General features: G+C 30.8%; 2 protein-coding genes across 6 annotated transcripts; one reads left to right on the top strand and one right to left on the bottom strand.

Moving 5' to 3' along the window:
* Nucleotides 1–126: 126 nt before the first annotated feature.
* Msh6 (DNA mismatch repair protein Msh6) lies at nt 127–6,700 on the top strand. 2 transcript variants are annotated; one of them, XM_088204502.1, is made up of 18 exons: nt 127–275; nt 357–563; nt 644–945; nt 1,516–1,650; nt 2,393–2,528; nt 2,603–2,739; nt 2,799–2,936; nt 3,005–3,206; nt 3,409–3,703; nt 3,765–3,920; nt 3,996–4,242; nt 4,300–4,455; nt 4,741–4,875; nt 4,940–5,164; nt 5,225–5,407; nt 5,476–5,653; nt 5,718–5,869; nt 6,317–6,700. In XM_088204502.1, exons 1-18 carry the CDS (start codon nt 185–187, stop codon nt 6,602–6,604), a joined length of 3,363 nt encoding a protein of 1,120 aa, XP_088060628.1. In that variant the 5' UTR covers nt 127–184; the 3' UTR covers nt 6,605–6,700. The 2 variants fall into 2 exon arrangements, with proteins under 2 accessions (XP_088060628.1, XP_088060627.1); XM_088204501.1 differs by having other exon boundaries at nt 357–575.
* A 37-nt stretch (nt 6,701–6,737) lies between these two features.
* Nucleotides 6,738–19,100, bottom strand: LOC148226449 (palmitoyltransferase ZDHHC2-like). Of its 4 annotated transcripts, none has more exons than XM_088204537.1 (8): nt 18,919–19,100; nt 18,735–18,856; nt 18,565–18,671; nt 18,259–18,496; nt 16,449–16,578; nt 16,253–16,379; nt 15,819–15,944; nt 11,581–12,568 (listed from the first exon to the last, which is right to left on the bottom strand). In XM_088204537.1, the coding sequence occupies exons 1-8, from the start codon at nt 19,064–19,066 to the stop codon at nt 12,490–12,492; spliced, it is 1,077 nt and encodes a 358-aa protein (XP_088060663.1). In that variant the 5' UTR covers nt 19,067–19,100; the 3' UTR covers nt 11,581–12,489. The 4 variants fall into 4 exon arrangements, with proteins under 4 accessions (XP_088060665.1, XP_088060663.1, XP_088060666.1 ...); XM_088204538.1 differs by lacking the exon at nt 11,581–12,568 and adding an exon at nt 14,571–15,126; XM_088204539.1 differs by lacking the exons at nt 11,581–12,568; nt 15,819–15,944 and adding an exon at nt 6,738–8,567.
* Nucleotides 19,101–20,148: the final 1,048 nt, after the last annotated feature.

Below are 20,148 nucleotides of genomic sequence, written 5' to 3'. Positions count from 1 at the left end.
TTCATAATTATTTAATATGGCTGTAATAAATAATAAATTATTTGATTTTTATAAATGATTAAATCAATCTAATTTAAAGAACATTGCTAAAATAAAACAAATGTCAGCTTGCACATGCTCAATACATTGTAGCTCAGGGCCAACTATCACTATAACGAATCGAGCTTCGCGCCAAATAGCGATCATGGCTCGTCGAAGTGTCGGAACTCCCAACACCATTTTCAATTATTTTAACAAATCACCAGCCTCAGCTTCAGCCAAAAGAAAATCTCCAGGTAATGTACCATTCGTTAACACGCGTTCTGTCAATCAATACATCGCAAACATTTAATAAACTTAAATTTGTGTCACAACAGAGTCTATTCAAAATTTTGTAACAGAGCCAGCAAAAAAAGTAGCAAAGAAAACACCTGTGAAATCCAAAGAACCTGCACCAAAAATTGCAAAAGAATCAACAGTCAAATCTGATTCTGAAAACGAAGAAGAAATATTAGTTACTCCACAAAGAAAGAGGATTAGATTGATTTCCGAAGATTCTGATGATTCGAATGCAGAAAATATAGGTAAAGTAACAGGTATGCCTTACTAGATGCGATATAGCTTAATTCAAGTTAAATATAACTAATCAGTATTTTAATAATAGATAAAAATAATACCAAGAATCGATTGGAAAGCAGCTTTAAGTATGAAGGAAAGACGTCTTCTCCGTCTAGCACTAGAACACCGAACAGTAAGAAACTTAAGAAGGATAATTCTTCTGAAAATAGAGCCAACGATGAGCTTAAATCTGCTGCTGAAGAAAGCGACGGCAATTGGCTCCATTGCCGGCTGGATTGGTTGAAGCCTGAAAATATCAGAGACGCCGAGAGAAGGAAAACCGATCATCCAGATTATGATCCGAAAACCCTTTATATACCAGCTGATTTTAGAAAAGATCAAACTCCGGTATTGTATAAATGTCCAAAAACAATTTGATTAAGTAGAAAAATAAAAGTACTTGAACCCTTTGCTGCGTTCAAAAAATTTTCATACAACATCCGTGTGCCGCATTGATTATAATGAATTAATGATTGTTTTTTTATACATTAACTTATCCTGTTTCTTCATAACAGATAACGAACATGTTAATTTATATCTAAAAAAAGTTCAATTCATATAAGTTAAGAGTATGTGTTGAACATTCTGTGTAAATTGTTAAAAACGTTCTGCCATACAAAAGATGGAGATTTGCTCGTATAATTCTATTATAAATCGACGGCAGCGCTGCGGTGGCGAGAATTGTAAACACCTTTAATTCTTTGAAATTATTTAATTTTTATAAATTTACAAATTTATAAATTTATTTGAGCAAACCTCAAGAGATGTCGATAGCATGTGACTCATTAGGCAAGTTTTTTTTTCCTCCGCATTTAGTAATTTATTTTAGTAATTCAGAATTTAAAACAAACCGGCAAAGATGGAATTATGCATTATAATTCATTATGTCCATTGTTCAACTTTATTATTAAATTTCAGGCTCACAAACAATGGTGGGAAATTAAATCGGCTCACTATGACTGCGTGTTGTTCTTCAAAGTTGGCAAGTTTTACGAACTCTTCCACATGGATGCTTCTGTCGGTGTTACAGAGCTTGGATTTACGTACATGAAAGTATGTAATATTATATTGTAATAATATGGCTCTAAGCCAGCGTTTCCCAAATGGTAAAATGTCCATCAGGTAAAATTAAGCTACAACTCATTTCTACATTTGTTGAATCCAATTTCTTAAACTATCCACCTTTTAGTCCATATAACCTTTGCTGCAAGATCCTATCAACATAGACGAGGAAATTACTCATTCTGGTTTCACGCTTGTAGGAAGGATAGTGTTAACAATTCATAACTCGTGAACAAATCACATTTGTTATTTACTTTCCGAATACAACAAATTGTTTACAAAGCTTATTTTGAACCCATGGACAGTAAAATTATAATTTAATGTGGTTTTGCACAGCTGTTTACTTTTTAAAACTGGCTGGTGAATAGTGAGGTCAAAATTAAATTTATTTTACACACTTAATCTGTGGGTCTATTACATAAAAGCTGGCGATTTTCGCGCATATATTTGTTAAAATATTTCTAGCGCCCTCTATTTACATTGGATTTCAATTATTATTTTTATTCACTATTTACCGTAAAACACGTAGATATAAAGATCTGCTATAAAAATCGCAACACTGTTATATAAAATCAAACTTTATTGTGATAATAGTTCACCAATGGCACTTTTTAAAACTCTTGTCTTTCACTAAATTTATTTTTTGAGAAACGCTGCTTAGACTGAAAAGGACCGTTGAGAGTGACACCCGTAGTCAACCCACCTTTTTACATATAATTTTTATATATTTTAGGGAGATTATGCTCACTCAGGATTCCCTGAGACTGCTTATGCAAGAATGGCTAGCCTCTTAGTGCAAAAAGGATATAAAGTTGCACGTGTAGAACAAACAGAGACACCTGAAATGATGCAGGAGAGAATCAAAAAAAGTACAGACAAAAAGTTATATTTATTTAAAATTAATTTCCTATTATTTTAATTTGTGTATGTATTTCATTTTTAGTGGGATTATTGACCAAAGAAAAAGCCGTACGAAGAGAGATTTGCCAAATTACTTGCAAAGGCACGGAAGTATGCGGACTTCAAGATAATGGACCGACCGGAGCAAATTTAAATTATATGCTTGCCATTTCAGAATCGGTTAGTAAAATAGTATATGATTTCAATAAATATACTTTAAAATAATAACATTTTTATAGGATTTAGGAGCAGGTTGTAGCAAGTATGGAATATGCTTCATCGACACATCCATTGGAGTGTTTCATATCGGTCAATTTGATGACGATAGGCATTCTTCTAAATTGCTTACAACTCTGGCGCATTATCCGCCGTCTTTGGTATACATAAAAATCTTAATTTGTTGTATTGTATTTTTAACTTTTATATAAAAGTATTTTTTTAATAGGTTTTGCTTGAGCGCAACATGATCACAGAAAGAATGAATAAGGTATTGAGAGTGGCGTGTATGTCGGCACGTAAAGAATTCTTAACTCCGGTAAAGCAATTTTGGTCTGCTGCGCAGACCTTAAAATCGATGGCAGAAAACTATTACCATAAAGAATCTGGCGTCAATTGGCCTGAGGGTTTTAAACCAATGTTGAGTGAAGGTAATGTAGTGGTGTATTAGTTTATATTTATCACGAAATTATTTTCTTCCTGTTTTTCCATTCTGGATTTCAGATTCTTAGCTAGTTTTATTAGAAACATACCTAATCATAAAAAGTGTTATGGAAAAATAATTGATCAGTTAATTTGTGGAATATTGTGTTCTATTACTTGTTAAATAATTTATATAAATATTTATTTCAGCCGATTCTCTCGGTTTAACGCCAGCTAATAATTGCGATCTAGCTATAAAAGCACTCGGAGCTTGTATCTGGTACCTAAAAGATTCTCTTCTAGACATCCAGATTATGGAAATGTCTCAATTTGACATTTACCAACCGCCCGAAAGTAAAACGTTACCAAAAATAAACAATACCAAATCAGACTTGCCGAGTAATATGGTTTTAGATGCTTCGACAATTATGAACTTGAAGATAGTAGGAGAAGATCTATCTTTGCTATCGAAGCTGGATCATTGCGTCACTCCAATGGGAAAACGGTAATTAAAATCCTCATTTAATGACACTTACTGATTTTTTTTAATAATTTTGCAATTTCAGTTTACTACATCAATGGGTATGCTCGCCTTCTTGTAACGTTGACACCATAAAAGAACGTCAAGTTGCTATAACATTCCTACTCAACAATCAACATATAGTTCAAGATGTGAGATCTATTCTTAACACCTTACCAGATATGGAGAGATTCTTAGCAAAGTACTTACTTGTATTTAATGTATTTAAATATATATTTCAAAATCATTATACATTTTATTATAATATGAATTATAGAATACATTCACTCGGAAACTTGAATCGGTCTAAGAATCATCCTGATAGCAGAGCCATTTTATACGAAGATAAAGCGTATTCTAAACGGAAAGTTTTAGATTTTATATCGCTGTTGAATGGTTTCCAAGCTGCTCGAAATGCTGTTAGTCAGTTTGATGAATGCGACTCAGCTTTGATCAATAGAATCACCGGAGTAGCACCTAATGGATTATATCCAGATTATACTGAAACACTGCAGTTTTTCAAGGTATTTATATGAAATAATTACATAATATTTTCTTTTTAATGACTTGTATTTAAATAGGGCGCCTTTGATCATAAATTGGCTGAAAAAGAAGGAATTATTCTTCCTGAAAAGGGCGTTGATTCTGAATATGATCATGCATTAAAAGATATCGCTGAAATCAACGAAGAGCTTCAAGATTATTTGAAAACTCAAGAGAAACACTTCAACTGCCGGGTTTGTTTTAATACAAGATGGTACACAAATAGCTTTACTATTTAAAAAATGATATTTAGTAGGAAAGTCTTTTACACTAATATGAATTGCATATTAAAAAATGAAAGCGCAGCATGTTTGGCATGGAAGCAACGAATAAAAGGCATTAATAGAAATATTTTGTTCTATATTTTAAAATGCTTAGTACTACTTTTTTAAATAGTAAAGTGATTTACAAATCACCTGTATAATTGATTCACATTACAGACATTTCATATGTTTTAATTATTTTTTTAAATGAAATAGGTTACGTATTTTGGTAGTGATAAGAAACGGTTCCAACTCGAAGTACCTGAAAGTAAAGCTGGGCGAGCAGGACACGGATATTCTTTAGAAGGAACAAGAAAAGGATATAAAAGATTTAGTACATCAGAGACCAAGGTTTGACAGACGTTTGACTTGCTTCGTATTGATTAATTTCTAATCATAATTTTATAATCCGTAGGAGCTCTTGGCTCGTATGATAGCAGCTGAAGATCAGAAACGTGACGTGTTGAAAGATTTAAGCCGTAGGATTTTCGAAAAGTTCAGTCAATCGTACAACCAATGGCAAAGAGCCGTAAATAGCATTGCAATGTTGGACGTATTGATATCGTTATCGGAATATTCGAGACTGCTTTCTGGAGACGTTTGCATACCCGTTTTTGACGTAATCAGCGACACAAGAAAGGTAAATCATTTGATAGAATGTTTTATATTTTATATTTAATACTAATACTTTTTTATTTAGCCGTTCATAAGCATCAAAGACGGAAAGCATCCCTGTGTTCCATGCTCAGTGGATTTCATTCCGAACGATACCAATCTGAACGAAACTGGCGATTCTTCTTTGATTCTGTTGACCGGTCCGAATATGGGCGGAAAATCTACTCTGATGCGACAACTTGGACTTTTGACTATCATGGCACAGATTGTAAGTTGTATGGTTTTAGAAGGCAACACTTATATATAATATAATTATAATTCAATATTTAATTATAGGGTTGTCATATACCAGCATCCGAATGTTCCTTGACAATCGTTGATAGGATATTTACTCGACTCGGTGCACACGATGATATAATGGCAGGTCAATCGACTTTCCTTGTTGAATTGAGTGAAACTGCGGCGATTTTAAAACATACAACTATTCATTCATTGGTATTACTCGACGAATTAGGTAAGTTAAGTATTTGATTTGAATCAATGGATTTATACTTAATTTGTACAATATTAAATTTTAGGTAGAGGTACTTCAACATATGACGGCACAGCCATAGCTGCCGCTGTAGTTGACGAATTAAGCGGCCGAGGATGTAGAACAATGTTTTCGACTCATTACCACACATTGGTCGAAGACTTTAAAAAAAATACCAACGTCTCATTAGCTCATATGGTATACACATTATTTCATCTTTATGAATTAACTAGCTTTTGTATTCATGACATAGAATTTACCATAAGAGAACCATTCATATTTAAATACCAATCTTAAAAATCAATAAGAATGTTCTGAAGGGAAGGGGTTTCGAATGCACTCAGAAACATGTGACTAATCAGAATTTAAATTAATAAACTCGTGCTTTCTATATTTTTAAAACATTTAAAGTGGTTCTGAAAAACATTGCTATCTCCTTTTGGTGTCAAACGGTCGCTAAATACATTTTTCGACTTGTTCAAGGTTTATTAGTAGTGTGACGAATTTTATTTATCGCTCTCAATTTGCCTTTGAAATCCATGTGAGAATTCAAATTCTTCAGCAATATAATACAGCTATCAATGTTGTATTAACATTTGAGAGTTTAGCGATACAAACTTTAAAAATTGTTTTTTATTTATTTAGGCATGTATGGTTGAAACGGAGGAGTCTGAAGCCGACAATGGAGATTCAGTAACTCAGGAAACGGTCACGTTCTTGTACAAATTGGCCGACGGAGCTTGTCCCAAGTCGTACGGTTTTAACGCTGCTCGTTTAGCCGGAATCAGCAAAGAGATAACTATGCGCGCTCATAAAATTGCTATACAAATGGAAAAGGAAGCTAATCTCGTAGCGCTCTTCAAAAAATTATATACCTCAGCTAGTAATAAGGCCGATAATTTCAAAGAATTAATCTTGTCAAGTAAAATTTAATTATGTTCCTGTTCTTTACATTCAGTATTTTTATTTACAATACTCTAACGATTGTTCAATTATTATTATTTTTTATAATAAAGTGATTAAATAAGATTCTTTTTATCATTTCTTAGAAATAAATATACCAAGAGAAGTCTTACACATTTTTATTAATCTTAAAAATATATAATCAATTTATATTTGTATACGTCATAATATTTATTATTTCAATGGCAAATAAGATACAAAGCTACAATATTTTAAAGGAAGATAGCGGCACTCTGTAATTATCTATTTATATTTAAACAATTAATGATTATTTTAACAATATACATAAAAAAATAAATACATTACATAAGTAACTAAATATAAATCCAACTGTCATACATTCTTATCTCTTTTTAAATGCGGAAATTTGTTGTATTTATATATTCTCAACAAATTCATCTGGAATGTTTATTAAGAGTCCGAATTTGATATATGATATTGACTAAAATATTTACTGCAAATTTTAAAATCTATTCTTTGTCACTATTCATTTTAACAATAGGAATATAAACCACCTTTTTGGCACGAAAATATAAAAAAATATAAATCAAAAACGTTTCTAAAGATTGAATGTCAATAACAACTTCAGTCAATATGTAAATTTATCCTTTTGTTCATGTAAATAGATTTTTATAAAATTGTTTAAATTCTACTGGTTGATCTAAAAACTAATTTTAGCATTTTTATGGTCTTCATATTGCCTTATTTGTATTATTCATATGAATATTAGAAACAAAATAAGTGCCACGAATTTTTTAATATTATATCTTCATGATCAGCGAAACCTTGGCACTTGTCGCTTTTATAATGAAACCATTTTTTAATTATATATTATAACTAAATTTGAATAAAACTGTGTTACAAATTATTACAAATAAATTAAAACATATATGGCACTTGGCACATATTTTATTTCCAGTATTCATATAGTTTTTCATGTAAAATTAATATTAAAAATATAACATCACACTTGGTTATAAAACTACATATTTCAATATTCCAAATATTATATTTGTTAAGAATGATATTTGCGAATAATGTAAATAATAAATTGATATCGATATACTTTATCCATATTAATACACATCAATTATCACAATAGTAAATCATTGCAATACTTATCTGGTCCATATTACCACTCTATCGACAACAATCATTGCACATTTAGAAAAACTATATAGCTAAGAAAAGGATCGAAAAGAATTATATAATAGGTAAAACACCTTTATGCCCCACCTCAATTTTATCTGCTGTTTGTTAATATATATTGAAATCAATTGTCATTTTATATGTATTAACACGAGTTCACAGGTGTGGAATAAAAATGTTGTACTAATTACTAACATATACAATAGATTAAAAGCTCACACAGCCTCATATAATTTAAAATATAAAATTCATGATGAAATCTAGTTACTTAAAAGTAAAAGGAACATTAGGCAAAATGCACTATTTAAGTATAGAGCCTAGGTAATTAAATCAATTTGAAACCTTCGTTGTGTTATAGTAATATAATATTAAAAATGTACATACTTAGTTGATACTGTGTAATAAAAATCATCAAAGTGCATAAAAATGTGATCCAACAACAAGTACACAAATGGAAGATCGTTGCATATTTTGTTCAACACCAAATCAAAGCAGTTGTGCATGATCGATTTAAATGTAACACGAAAATTAATAACTAACAGGCTATAGGAATGGTAAAACTCTGCTGCTATCTATATGACTAGATGCGGAGCACCGTTCGACACGTCCTTACTTACGTATAAAATTTATAAACTATTCACACAACTTCAACGTTCACTGTTCGTAAAGCAGCGAGGTGGACGCAGTGGAGAAAGGCGGAGTGTCGGACCAGTTGTCGGTGTCGAGCAGCAGCTCGGCGTCCTCTTCTATGTGGCGCTGCGGATAATTCACGCCGTCTCCCATGCTGCCAATGGTTTCGGAATTCGTTACAAGTTATCAAGAAAATTCATAAGCAAAACTCCCATACTTACTAACAATTTATGAATTTATAATAGACTACAACTTGATCAAATATTAGATATGATACAGTAAAATTATTATCAATTGGAACTATGGTAAACTAATATAGTTAAAAATTCATAGTACTTGCTCTATTGTAGCTAAATTGGCAGCAGTGTTACTATTGTTTATAGTGGCTAACAGGTGGCAGTAGGAATCTATGCATGCAACTCAAATGCACAGCAATAGCTTAACAGTTAATAATTTAGTTCAGTACGGTGATGCATGTCTGTCAATCAAGCAAGTGTACGAGTGGACTAGAAAGTTCCGAAATAGCGTGATTGAAGGCAAATTGACGAGTAATAGTCCACATAGTGAATTTGATGACTCAGGCACTATTAGAGCACTTTAAAGAAGAGATTCCGCACACAACCTTCTGCTTCCATTTTGCGATGAATGAGTGGTAATTTTGGAGCATCAAGAACATGCTTATCAGTAGGACATACTCATATCTCAAGAAACATCTTCGTCCTGTAATCAAATTAAAACGACGCAGATTTCCAAGAACAGGTGTTTTATCGAAACATGACAATGCTCCATACTGTCCGTCCAACGGTTATCTTCGTTTTCAGTGATTTAAAAAAATTTGAAAAAGAGGTTCGGATCCGACGAAAAGTTGCAGCAGGTGGTGCAATTTTTTAGTTATTCATTCACTTTTTAACCTTTTGAGCGGTATCGCTGTACATATACTACTGTTTTAAGGTACCATAGATAGTTATATATTTACATATATAACTGATATTTATATAATTCATTTCTAATTCGATTTAATGTATATGATTACTATATAAAATAATACCAATAAATTAAAGAGTACGAAATAAATGAACATAACAAAAAATGTTTTATATTAATTTTATAAAAAAATATTAAGAGCCTCTGAATTAATTTAAAATTAAAAAAAAAATGAATTAATAAAATTTAATAATAGAAGTGTTAAAATAAATTATTAAAACGTACTAATCAGGCGCATACGGTGAAATACATTCCCTTTCGCTCACTCGCATGTTAAATGACGAGAGTGAGTGAGAGATAAGAGCATGCATTACATGCGTTCTGCAAGCCCACTTCTTCTCACTCACTCATGTCACTTAACACGCGAGCGAGCGAAAGGGAATGTATCTCACTGTGCGCAGCTAGTAGTAAAATAAATCAAAGCAATAAAACGCCGTGAATCACTGATATTTTTCTTTAATTTACTATGAATGCGTAAAATTAGCTCACTCTTAGGTATATATTAACAAATGTGTATAAATTAAGTCACTACTCAAAAGGTTAAGCGCTTTAAGTGAAAAACTGTCTTTTTGTAAATTTTTTGTTCAATAGATTACAAGACATAAAATATATTGAGGTTCTCATTAAACTCACACTCATTTGTACAAGATTTAATAAAAAATAATATTTTCACGTCTGTGCAAACCTTCAGTCGTCGCCGAGCAATCGTGATAGTTGCATTTGTATCCTGTTCAACGCAAATGTGTTTCAAGCCTCATTGAGCGAAGAATTTGCGTTAAGAACTCAAACAGAATAAATCCAGAAACACAGAGAAAGCTGATTTCGTTGAAATAATTCACAAAACTGTGGCTCACTCCAGATTTTTTTAATAGTATTGCCCAGATTCGTCAGGGATATTTTGGGGCGAGAATATAATTAGCCCTTTTCTGAATAATGTTTGGTTAATTTTTGAACAACATTACTATATAAATACGGAATCAAAAATATATATTACATATATGAAGACTCCAAGGCAAAAAAATGTTAACCGACATATATTGCAAAAAATAGTAAATATACAACACTAAGTTTAATTTGTTCTTTTCAATGAAAACGGCTAAGTAACTAATTGTACTTTCTCTAGGAGCCAAATATTCCATATACGGCATATATTAAATTGTTCTTGCCATATGTGTTTCAACATTTGGTGTTGTATGTTAGTTATAGGATAAAAAATAATCTGTTTCATGAATCTGTAAAAGAATTAGGTAATTAATTTATTTTATCAAAAAACAATGATAAAAACATTTTAGCTTATGTCATATATGCCTTTTATAAAACCGCAGTTAACTATTTGATATTAATTTAAATGCCTTTACGTATCATTAAACATAATATTTTGAAATGTTTCAGTTGAAGTTTTATATCAAAAATTTAAGTAATAGGTATATTAAAGATGAAAATACATTAAATTTTATATCCACCTATTTTTTTATGAATTACAGGATAATCTGCACATTTATAAATATCTCTAGACTACGTTTATGTTAGTTAACATATTCTTGCTTTGGAGTCTTCGTATATTATAATGAATTGAATACTGGAAGTAATTATAGGCACTAATTGCCATAGACGTGTTTTTATATCTAATTTAAATATCATATGTATAAAAATCATGTTTTTTTATTTAACTAATAATTAATTTATTTCCAGCATTCAATTATTTATGATCAAAAATTTAAGCTTTGTGCCTTTAAAACTTAAAACGCTAATTTAATTTAAAGCAGAAGTAAAGAATGTAAAAAAGATTAATTGATGAAAATTGACAGTAATTAAAATATATAGATCGGGAATTCTATATTAGTCGACAATACAAAACCTAAAGCATTTAGTATTCGGTAACAATAATTTCTATTATACAATACTTATTGTTACATTGAAATAACGTTTACATATGAACCGACAAGTATATTAGAAAAAGCGACAAAATGCCTGTGGTACAAAGTAAATCAAAAGTGTATTATGTGATGGATAGTAGTTTTATTGCTTTTAAATAAAGAATAACCAAAAATAATAAGTAAAACATTTTGCTCTTACGACGCAATTACAACATTTTCTATTTAAAATAATAACATCTATGATGATCAAGCTTGAGTGTGTAATTTTGGAATAGCGGATAAAATGCGAGGGTCAATTAAAACATGTTTTCAGATAAAAATTAATTTTATATTCTTATAATCGTTTCTTTTTATAAGTGTAAATGTGCATTAAATTAAATTATATAATATTAAACTTGAAAAGTACTGACATATTATTATGTATGCAATAATTCCTAATCTCTTACATCAGTCGGCACAAATTCACAACACTTTGTGCAAGCTATATATATGTATATAATATAATGCAATGATTTTTGTACACTTAACGTAAAATAATATTTAACACAATGGAATAAACCGAAGAATAAGTTACACGAAAATAAACAAAAATGCGTTGAATAGAAATTAAAAAATGTATAAAAAATAAATTATAAATGTTACCATATTTCTAACTTACATAAATATATTTATTCATTTTGTAACAATTTGTGAAACGCCTGATAATGTATAAATAATAAAAAAAATAACATTGTAACGAACTTGTTCATTATTTGCCATAAAAAACATCCTACACCCTCTGTCTATTTGTCTATAAGATAAACTAAAAAAGTTTATGATAACATATGGCTATTTATTGCTAAACATATGTATAAAAATTTGTAAATTTATTGTATTATATATTAATGTTTATTAATATAATAACGGCACTGTTTAAAGTAGCACAAATGTATTTTAAAACCATCGATGGATAAGGCGAATAAAAAAAATGGTAAACACACTACTTTTAAATACACAACCGTAGTGATTTTGTTCGTTTGTGACTATTGAATTATTAACACTGCTCTAACTACTTATTAGACAAGACAATAATTGTATCAGTCAAATATTATATTGGTGTTCTAGACGCAAGTCTTTTCACTATATATGGATTAACAACGATGTATTAAGTACCGCTTTCGATCATTGACGTATTGCGAAAATGAATAAAACTCATCTATTACAATAGTTATTTTACTATACAATCTGTGGAATTGGTAGATTTCTCGCTGGATAGAGGCTTGTTGATTCATTCTCTAAAATATCTGGATAACCGCTAAGAACAGAAAAAACAAGCTACTAAAAATTTAAGCAAAACGAATATAAAATAAATTGGCGAAGCATGAAATTTTGTTATAATAAATATATAAAAAAATATTATTAAAACATAACAAAATTTCATTATAAAAATATATAAATAAAATATAGCTTTAACCTTAAACATACATAAAAAAAACGAACATTGAGACAAAATATGGAAGCACCTATTCTTTATACAGAGTGGTTCAAAAGTAGTTTAACTATTGACAACTTTTAGCGTTCTGAGAATTTGTTCTCTAGACATCAAAATCATTGAATCTATGATCCATTGTTTTAAAACAGAATATAAATTGAGAATCTTTATTTCAAGTATTTCTGACAAAAAGGGAAAGTATATACTGTATACACATAGTATGTAGCTAAAATTCTGGCTTACTTAACTGACAATTTTCGCTCTCATGAATGATTTGAGTATTTATCTTCAAGGAAAAGTGATAGGTATATTGAATTATTTCAAAAAAAATATTCTTTGGTTTTGTATGATTGACAGAGACAATATCTTTTTTGGATTCATAACTTGTACTGTGCATGAAGATATTGTGACTCATTTGGAAATGCTGTCAAACTCAAATGAATATTATAATGGATTTTTATTAATTTAGCAAAAATTTGGAATAGTTTGTGTTTCATTAAATTTGCAATGGCATACTCATATAAATCTAAATTGAGTTATTTTTTGTCAATCATGACATAGTCTAGGAATCGTCTTAATGCGGATTGCAATCAGCAAGAAAGTTCGATGTTTTGACAAAATCATGAACAAGAAGATCTTATATATCCATTCAATCACAATTATACAATATATTAGGAAAGTCAGAAGAAGATAACCAAAAATTACACCAGCATAAATTTATATGCAAGTACTTTTGGAGTGAAAAATGGTAATGTTTATGCGACATAAATTGTCTATAAACAAGTAAAAAATCTATATTTTGTACTTATAGACAAATACTCGTGGACCACCCTATATAAAAAATCTTGAATATCTATTAATTTAATTATTGCTTTTTGTACTATTCGTTAATTGCACATATCCAATATTAACTACAGCGTAGCTTAAAAAATGATACACTGCAATATCATATTAATCGAGATTACAAATAATTGTTCTTTTATCATAACAAATATAAAGTCTTAAAAACATACACTATAATTAATAAAATTATTATTGTTGTATAAAGAATTACACGTTAAAATATTATCGATTTAATAACATTAATAATTACACTTTATCTAGGCAATATTAATTCATTTTCGCCAATATTAATTAGTAAAAGCATCATAAGAAAACGGTATAATATATAAAGTATTAAAAACGGACGCTTAATCTATCACAAAAATTAATATTAATAATAATGAAAAACACTGAAATTTTATCCATACGGGAAGTGCTTTTAAACTGCACATGATTTAAAGCAATCATGCAACTATTGTATATGAAAAAACGATCTACTTAAATAATCTCAGTCTTTGATACATCGTTATTGTAAGCGCATCAAACATAAGCGAGTATGCATCTAATGCTCACACGTGAGAACTTTAATCAAATGCTTTAAGATGAAGACACTTTTATCCGGTTATATCTATGTATGTGTAATAATAGGATAATAGACTGGTATTTAATAAAACAAGCACAATGCATATGTTAAGCTGTTCAAAAGAGTAATATTTTTTTTAATAATGGTACGTTTTAGCTATATTTGTATTATTATAGAGAAAAAAAAACAGATTGGTTAATATTGTATTTTTAAATATTTTTTCTTCAATTCTATGGATCAAGCTATATCCTATCTTTGAGCTTTTCATATAAAAAATAAAAAGGTGTTTGAAATAAGAGTTGACATAGATCCACAGTGCTAATAAATACAAATATGTAATTAACATTATATTTTTTTAGAATAAATTAAGACCATCGTGGCCTAACAGGTTACCCCAATGCGCCACGATGGTCGAAAACATTTTTCGCGTTGAATTAGTAAAGGCCATAGAACCATTGCAATGAACGCAGCAGTATTTTTTTTAAGAAAATGCACAAAAACAGTTGTGCTTTTAAGTAATATTAAATTATGTATATTAAAAAAGTTCATTTTGTGTTAGCGTTTTAAGGCAACATGAATATTGAAAAAGCAGATCACAAAGTCATTATATGGTGAAATATTTATCAGTACTAAAACAACACACACACACAAAGTCAAAGCTTTACACTGACGTGTCACTCAAAAAAATAAAAAATGAGCTTTAAGCTTATGGTGAGCTAAATGAAAACCTTACAAGTGCAATTAAAATTCAAAACACTGCTCTATTGCCATGTAAATTGGCAGCAGTGTTACATGTAGTTTGAAGAGTAAATCAATAGTAGCTTGAAATAGCCGCCACTCTTGCATAATTAATCAAAGTGGAGCAGCTCTCTGATGTTCGTGTTTTGAGTAGTGAAGAGATGAAATCCATTGTAATTCATTGACGAAGTTCAGTATTGTGATGCATGTATGTCACTCCAGCGAGTGTATGTGTGGACTAGAAAGTTCCGAAAAATTATGGTCTCTTCTTCAATAAATTAAGGTTTTCATTTGACGTATACATTTCACAGAATAATGGATAAATTGTATTTTTTTTTCAAAGGCTGCTGTGACATTTTATGTTGCTATGGCCTTTAAAACATATCTTACATTTAAAAATTTGATATTTTTTTAGCACTGTGGATTCAGGGCGTGGTTGTAGATAATACTATTTGTAATGCATGGAAAATTATCTCATTCCATGAATTCCGTTCATTACACATACTTAAAATGTTACAAACAAAGCTATCTTTAGTATAACGTTTTATGGCAAAAAATATTATTAACATAACTGAACGTATCATCTATATCTTGGGTAACAGCATTACATAAACAATTCTCATTATCTCTATTTTCATGTAAGTCAAACAATTATTTGTTATCGTTTAGTCTCGCTATCTATTCATGAGTCATCGACTTTAAGGCAGATTATTATGTCAAGTTATGAATCAACATTCTTTTATATATTTAACATGAAAAATGTAAAATCTATTCAATGGACCTTTTATTTGAGCTATCGGAATTGACGAAAACAAATACTTATCACATACTATTTTGAACAGAAACACAAGTGTGCGCACGTCGAGAACGGCACTTCTATTCTCACCGCAATAATTATACATAATGGACATTTTTCATCAGATGTCTGACCTTGATCGGGTGGTGCCCATTGAATCGTAACCTCCTTGAACGACGATTGATGCCGGAGCGTTAATATGAGTCAGCCTTCGCAGTTGATGCACTCCGCTCACGGGGAATTCGCAACCGTCCCCGTTGCTATACAAAAATTTATCCAGTCCATTTATACGACTGTTATTTCATGCTTTTCATAATAAATGAGAACAATTCACAGGCATTTTTAAACATATATAAATATAAACGATAACTCATGTGTGTATATATAATAATAATTAAAACTAAATTAAATAACTATGAAAATAAAATATGTTAATAGAAAGTTTTCGTATCGAAGATAACTACTATCCAGCACTATATTATTTTTTTAATGTAATATGTTAGTTTAATAATTCCGAATATACTTGTGAGTGTTTATGGTATATGGCGTTTTGTAAAGAATCACTTACCTAGTAAAGATGGGCAATAGCCAAGTTTTTCGATTGTCGCCGAATACTTCTTGAAAATTATTATATCGACCCAATGAAAATCCATTCTTGTCTAATCCGGATCTAAATATAGGCGCCCTGAATGCCTCTGTAATAAAATATTAATAAAAGATCAGATTAATATATAAATAAAACTCAAAATAATCAATATACAAACCTAAAGTTGATCTATTCTGCATAACCAAATAGCAGTGGTATCCAAAAAATGATACCAAACTAATGGCAAACATCAATGATACAAAAAATAGGAATAGAATGTGAAATCGTCCCATTCCTTGAAGATCTCCCTAAAATTAATTACAAAATAGCATATTACTTAAAATCATCAAATAAGCGTTTAAATTTACATAATGTTGATTATAAAATAAAATATACAATATTAACATATTGTTGCCGAATTTTATACAATAGTCTATTCCAAATATTCCTTTACTATTAGTCTTTACTGTCAGTCTATTTAAAAATTAAATGTCTTTAATTTTAGAATATCTATAGATTTCTCTACAATAATTGAAAATAGTGTACATCAAAAATAAAATTAGTTTTTAACATTTTAGTCATTGATACAAGTCAATTTAGAAATAACTAAATATCTCGAAACTACGTTGAAATTTTGCATTGATTATATATATTTGAAAACTATACAATAAAATTTCGAGAAAATATATATATATGCCATTAAACAGTCGGTCAAGAGCAAAAGTGCTTATTCGCCATTTTGATTAAAAATGCATATTTTTCGAATCAAAAATTGGTAAGTCTAAAGGTAAGTTCTGTTTAACCCTTTGTGATCGGAGAACTTCGCCATACTGTCTGTAAACCACTTGAAAGCAATTTAAATGACATTTGAATAAAGTATAAATTTCGTATTTTTGTTGTTATTTTAGTCATTTTTTTGTAATATGTTAAGGACTATACGTAGTATATATAAATTCTACTAGGTTTAAAAACATATTTATCACAAATCATAGAGAAATAGAAAATAATAAACCACAAAACATTATTTCATGATCAAAAATCTATTTTTTTTGTTTAACATCTACAAAGTTCGAAAATATAAATGGTCTTTTTAACAATTAAATGGTTTTATTTATAAAGATTTTTGAAGTTATTAAAAATATTTTGTTTTGAAGTTATTAAAAAGTTGAAAATAAATATAAATTCTTTGTGTATTTATTTAAGGTAAATCTTAAAATTTTCGTCTTTGGAAAAGGATTCGTTGCAGAGTAATTCATGGGGTGTTCACTGTTCTGACCAATACTCGCTTGTTATCGCTCGCTCGCACCTAATCTGTTCAACAGTAATGCACAAATAATTTGTTATACGGAACAATTATTTTATATATTGCTCATTTAAATTGTCCTAAAAAACGTGTTTTTTGCAGTAATGTTCTAAAAATTTTTTTATATTTTTCTGTTGTATATTCAATTTTTTGAACAACTTTTGAAAAATAGTGATGTGCAAACACATGGGTTATTGGCTTACTCCCACTTCTTGCACTTGACCTACATCTGGAACTTCTCCCACTGCCCATTCAGTGTGTCCTGAGTTGCTTTTTGGAGTGCACACATTGCTGAAGGTTTCGCTTGTTTACTTTATAATTTAACATTTTAGGTGCTAAACAACGATACATCGATGTTTGTCATTAAATAAAATAAATGTTAACAAAAATTATTGTTAGCGTTATGATGCTCGAAAAAGTAATTTAATTTGTGAACTTGTTGCTCCGTTAGTATGACAATGGCATGAAATAGTTTTTGAATGACTATTTTAATTTTAATTATCACTAGTTAAGGAAAATATTAATAAATAATCTTACACTAATATCTTTACCCATTGGTTATTCTTAGAAAATTTTATTTAATCTACATATATAGCCTTTGCTTTCGAATGACTCATATAATGTGTATATTGTACCTGAATATAGTCTAAAAATATCAAAATTTATAAGATAACTTATTACAAACCTTCCAAAATCTAATGAAGTATTGTAGATTGGTTAACGCTATATAAAGGCAATACAGAAGCGCATAACCGAGAAATAAGATGAAGAATTTGTAATTGTAAAAAGAGACACAGTTGTTGACCCAAGGACAATGATGATCCATTTTTAAGACACACGTGCCGCATACGCTGCAATGATGCGTCCTGTCCGGCTTGATATGCACGCATCGATCGCAGTATCTGATAGCTCCGGATATTGTCCTTAAATTCAATTAAAATCATATATAACATAATAATGTACTATTATTTGTATTAAACAAATTACATACCTATTATAAACGGGCAGGTCTTGTGCAAATATTTCCAAAAGTCTTCTTTGCGCTTCTTCATTTTCGGCAGACAAGAGCTTCTCGACTTCGCTCTCGGGTATTTTAAACTGTGAAATCGAACAAGTTGGATTAGGATTAATTCTAGTTAGGGTTATGTTAGTGGTGAGAACCTTGGCTGGAACGCGACCTATGTCCGTGAACACCGTTTGCCAGTACGACCAACAGAACATCGCAAACAGCAAGTGGTAGAACACCAAGTAGATGGCTTTCTCGAAATTGCTCTCCACTGTGACTAAAATCAGAAACGAAGTGAGCTAGGCGTCTTTCGGGCGTCGAGGATGAGCGAACACTTACGAAAGCATAGCTGCACCACATAGGCATAGTAGGACCAGACGACGATGGTGAGAATGAAGAGCACCGGTAGCCACTTGAGAGCTCGAACGCACCGCGAGCAACAGACGTTGGCCGCCGACGGGCCCGCCTTCACGCCCGCGCCCGACATCGCCGCACCATCTGTCAAAAGCCGACGCGGTGCTGCCAGATAGCTGAACGGTCGTGACTTGAGAAAAATAACCAAGAGAGATTATTTTAGTAAAGAAGAAATAAGCTGTAGTATACGCTTTTATGTGAAATTTTATAAAGTAAAAATTAAATTAAACCTATTTTTTAAAGACAACATTAATTTTACGAATATGTGTGTAAGGAGCCTAAAATAAATAGAGAACAAACAAAAAATTGTGAATTTATAAAATTATAGAAAATAAAAGAAGTTGAAAATTACAAAAATCATTCGCCTAGCTTTCATTTTATCAAAATTTATCCGTAAGACGAGCGGATAACGCAACGCAAGTATCCGATAGCCGACGACTCGAATATCAGATACTAGCGTATATTTTCTTTATTAAAATTCATATTATAAGGATTGATAACCAAACTGTAATTCTTAGTATCATCTAAGTCGCTACGATACTCGAGTCATCGAGTATGGAATATTTACTTTGCTTTTGTACGAACAGCCTTGGGCCCTTCGTAAACAACGAAACGCAAGTATCCGATACCTGACAACTCGAGTATCGGATACTTGCGTATATTTTTTTATTATAATTCATATTATAAGGGCTGATTTACACGCAGCCAGTTGCTTACATGCCAGCTGGAAGTTGACTAGCGAGTCACTGGCGCGCGACGACTGGCATTCCAGCCCACTGGCGCCTTACCGTTTACACGGTGCCAGCAACTGAAAGAATTATTGTTGCAAAAAAGCGCTACTCACCTTGCGCCAGTACAGTATTGTGGTGGAAAAGGGAGCTGGCGTGCCAGTAAAACAAAAATATTTATTCTACTGGTGTTACAGTGGCGCACTGGCTTCTCCAGTGACTAGAGCTATCCGTTTACACAGTGCTAGTCGCTGGCATCCAGTGACTAGCAACCTCGACTGGCGCGCCGACTAGCACCGTGTAAATCAGCCTTAAGGCGCCAGTGGTTTGGAATACCAGTCGCCGCGTACCAGTGACCCTCCAGTCAACTTCCAGCTGGCATGCCAGCAATTGGCAGCGTGTAAATTAGCCCTAACTATGCCAATGC

This window comes from Plectrocnemia conspersa, unplaced genomic scaffold, assembly GCF_051122295.1.
Source record: "Plectrocnemia conspersa isolate PC_06_02 unplaced genomic scaffold, ASM5112229v1 ptg000014l, whole genome shotgun sequence".
Classification (NCBI taxonomy): Eukaryota; Metazoa; Arthropoda; class Insecta; order Trichoptera; family Polycentropodidae; genus Plectrocnemia; species Plectrocnemia conspersa.
Note: the sequence above shows the minus strand (reverse complement) of the source record. Positions and strands in the feature narration are given on the sequence as shown.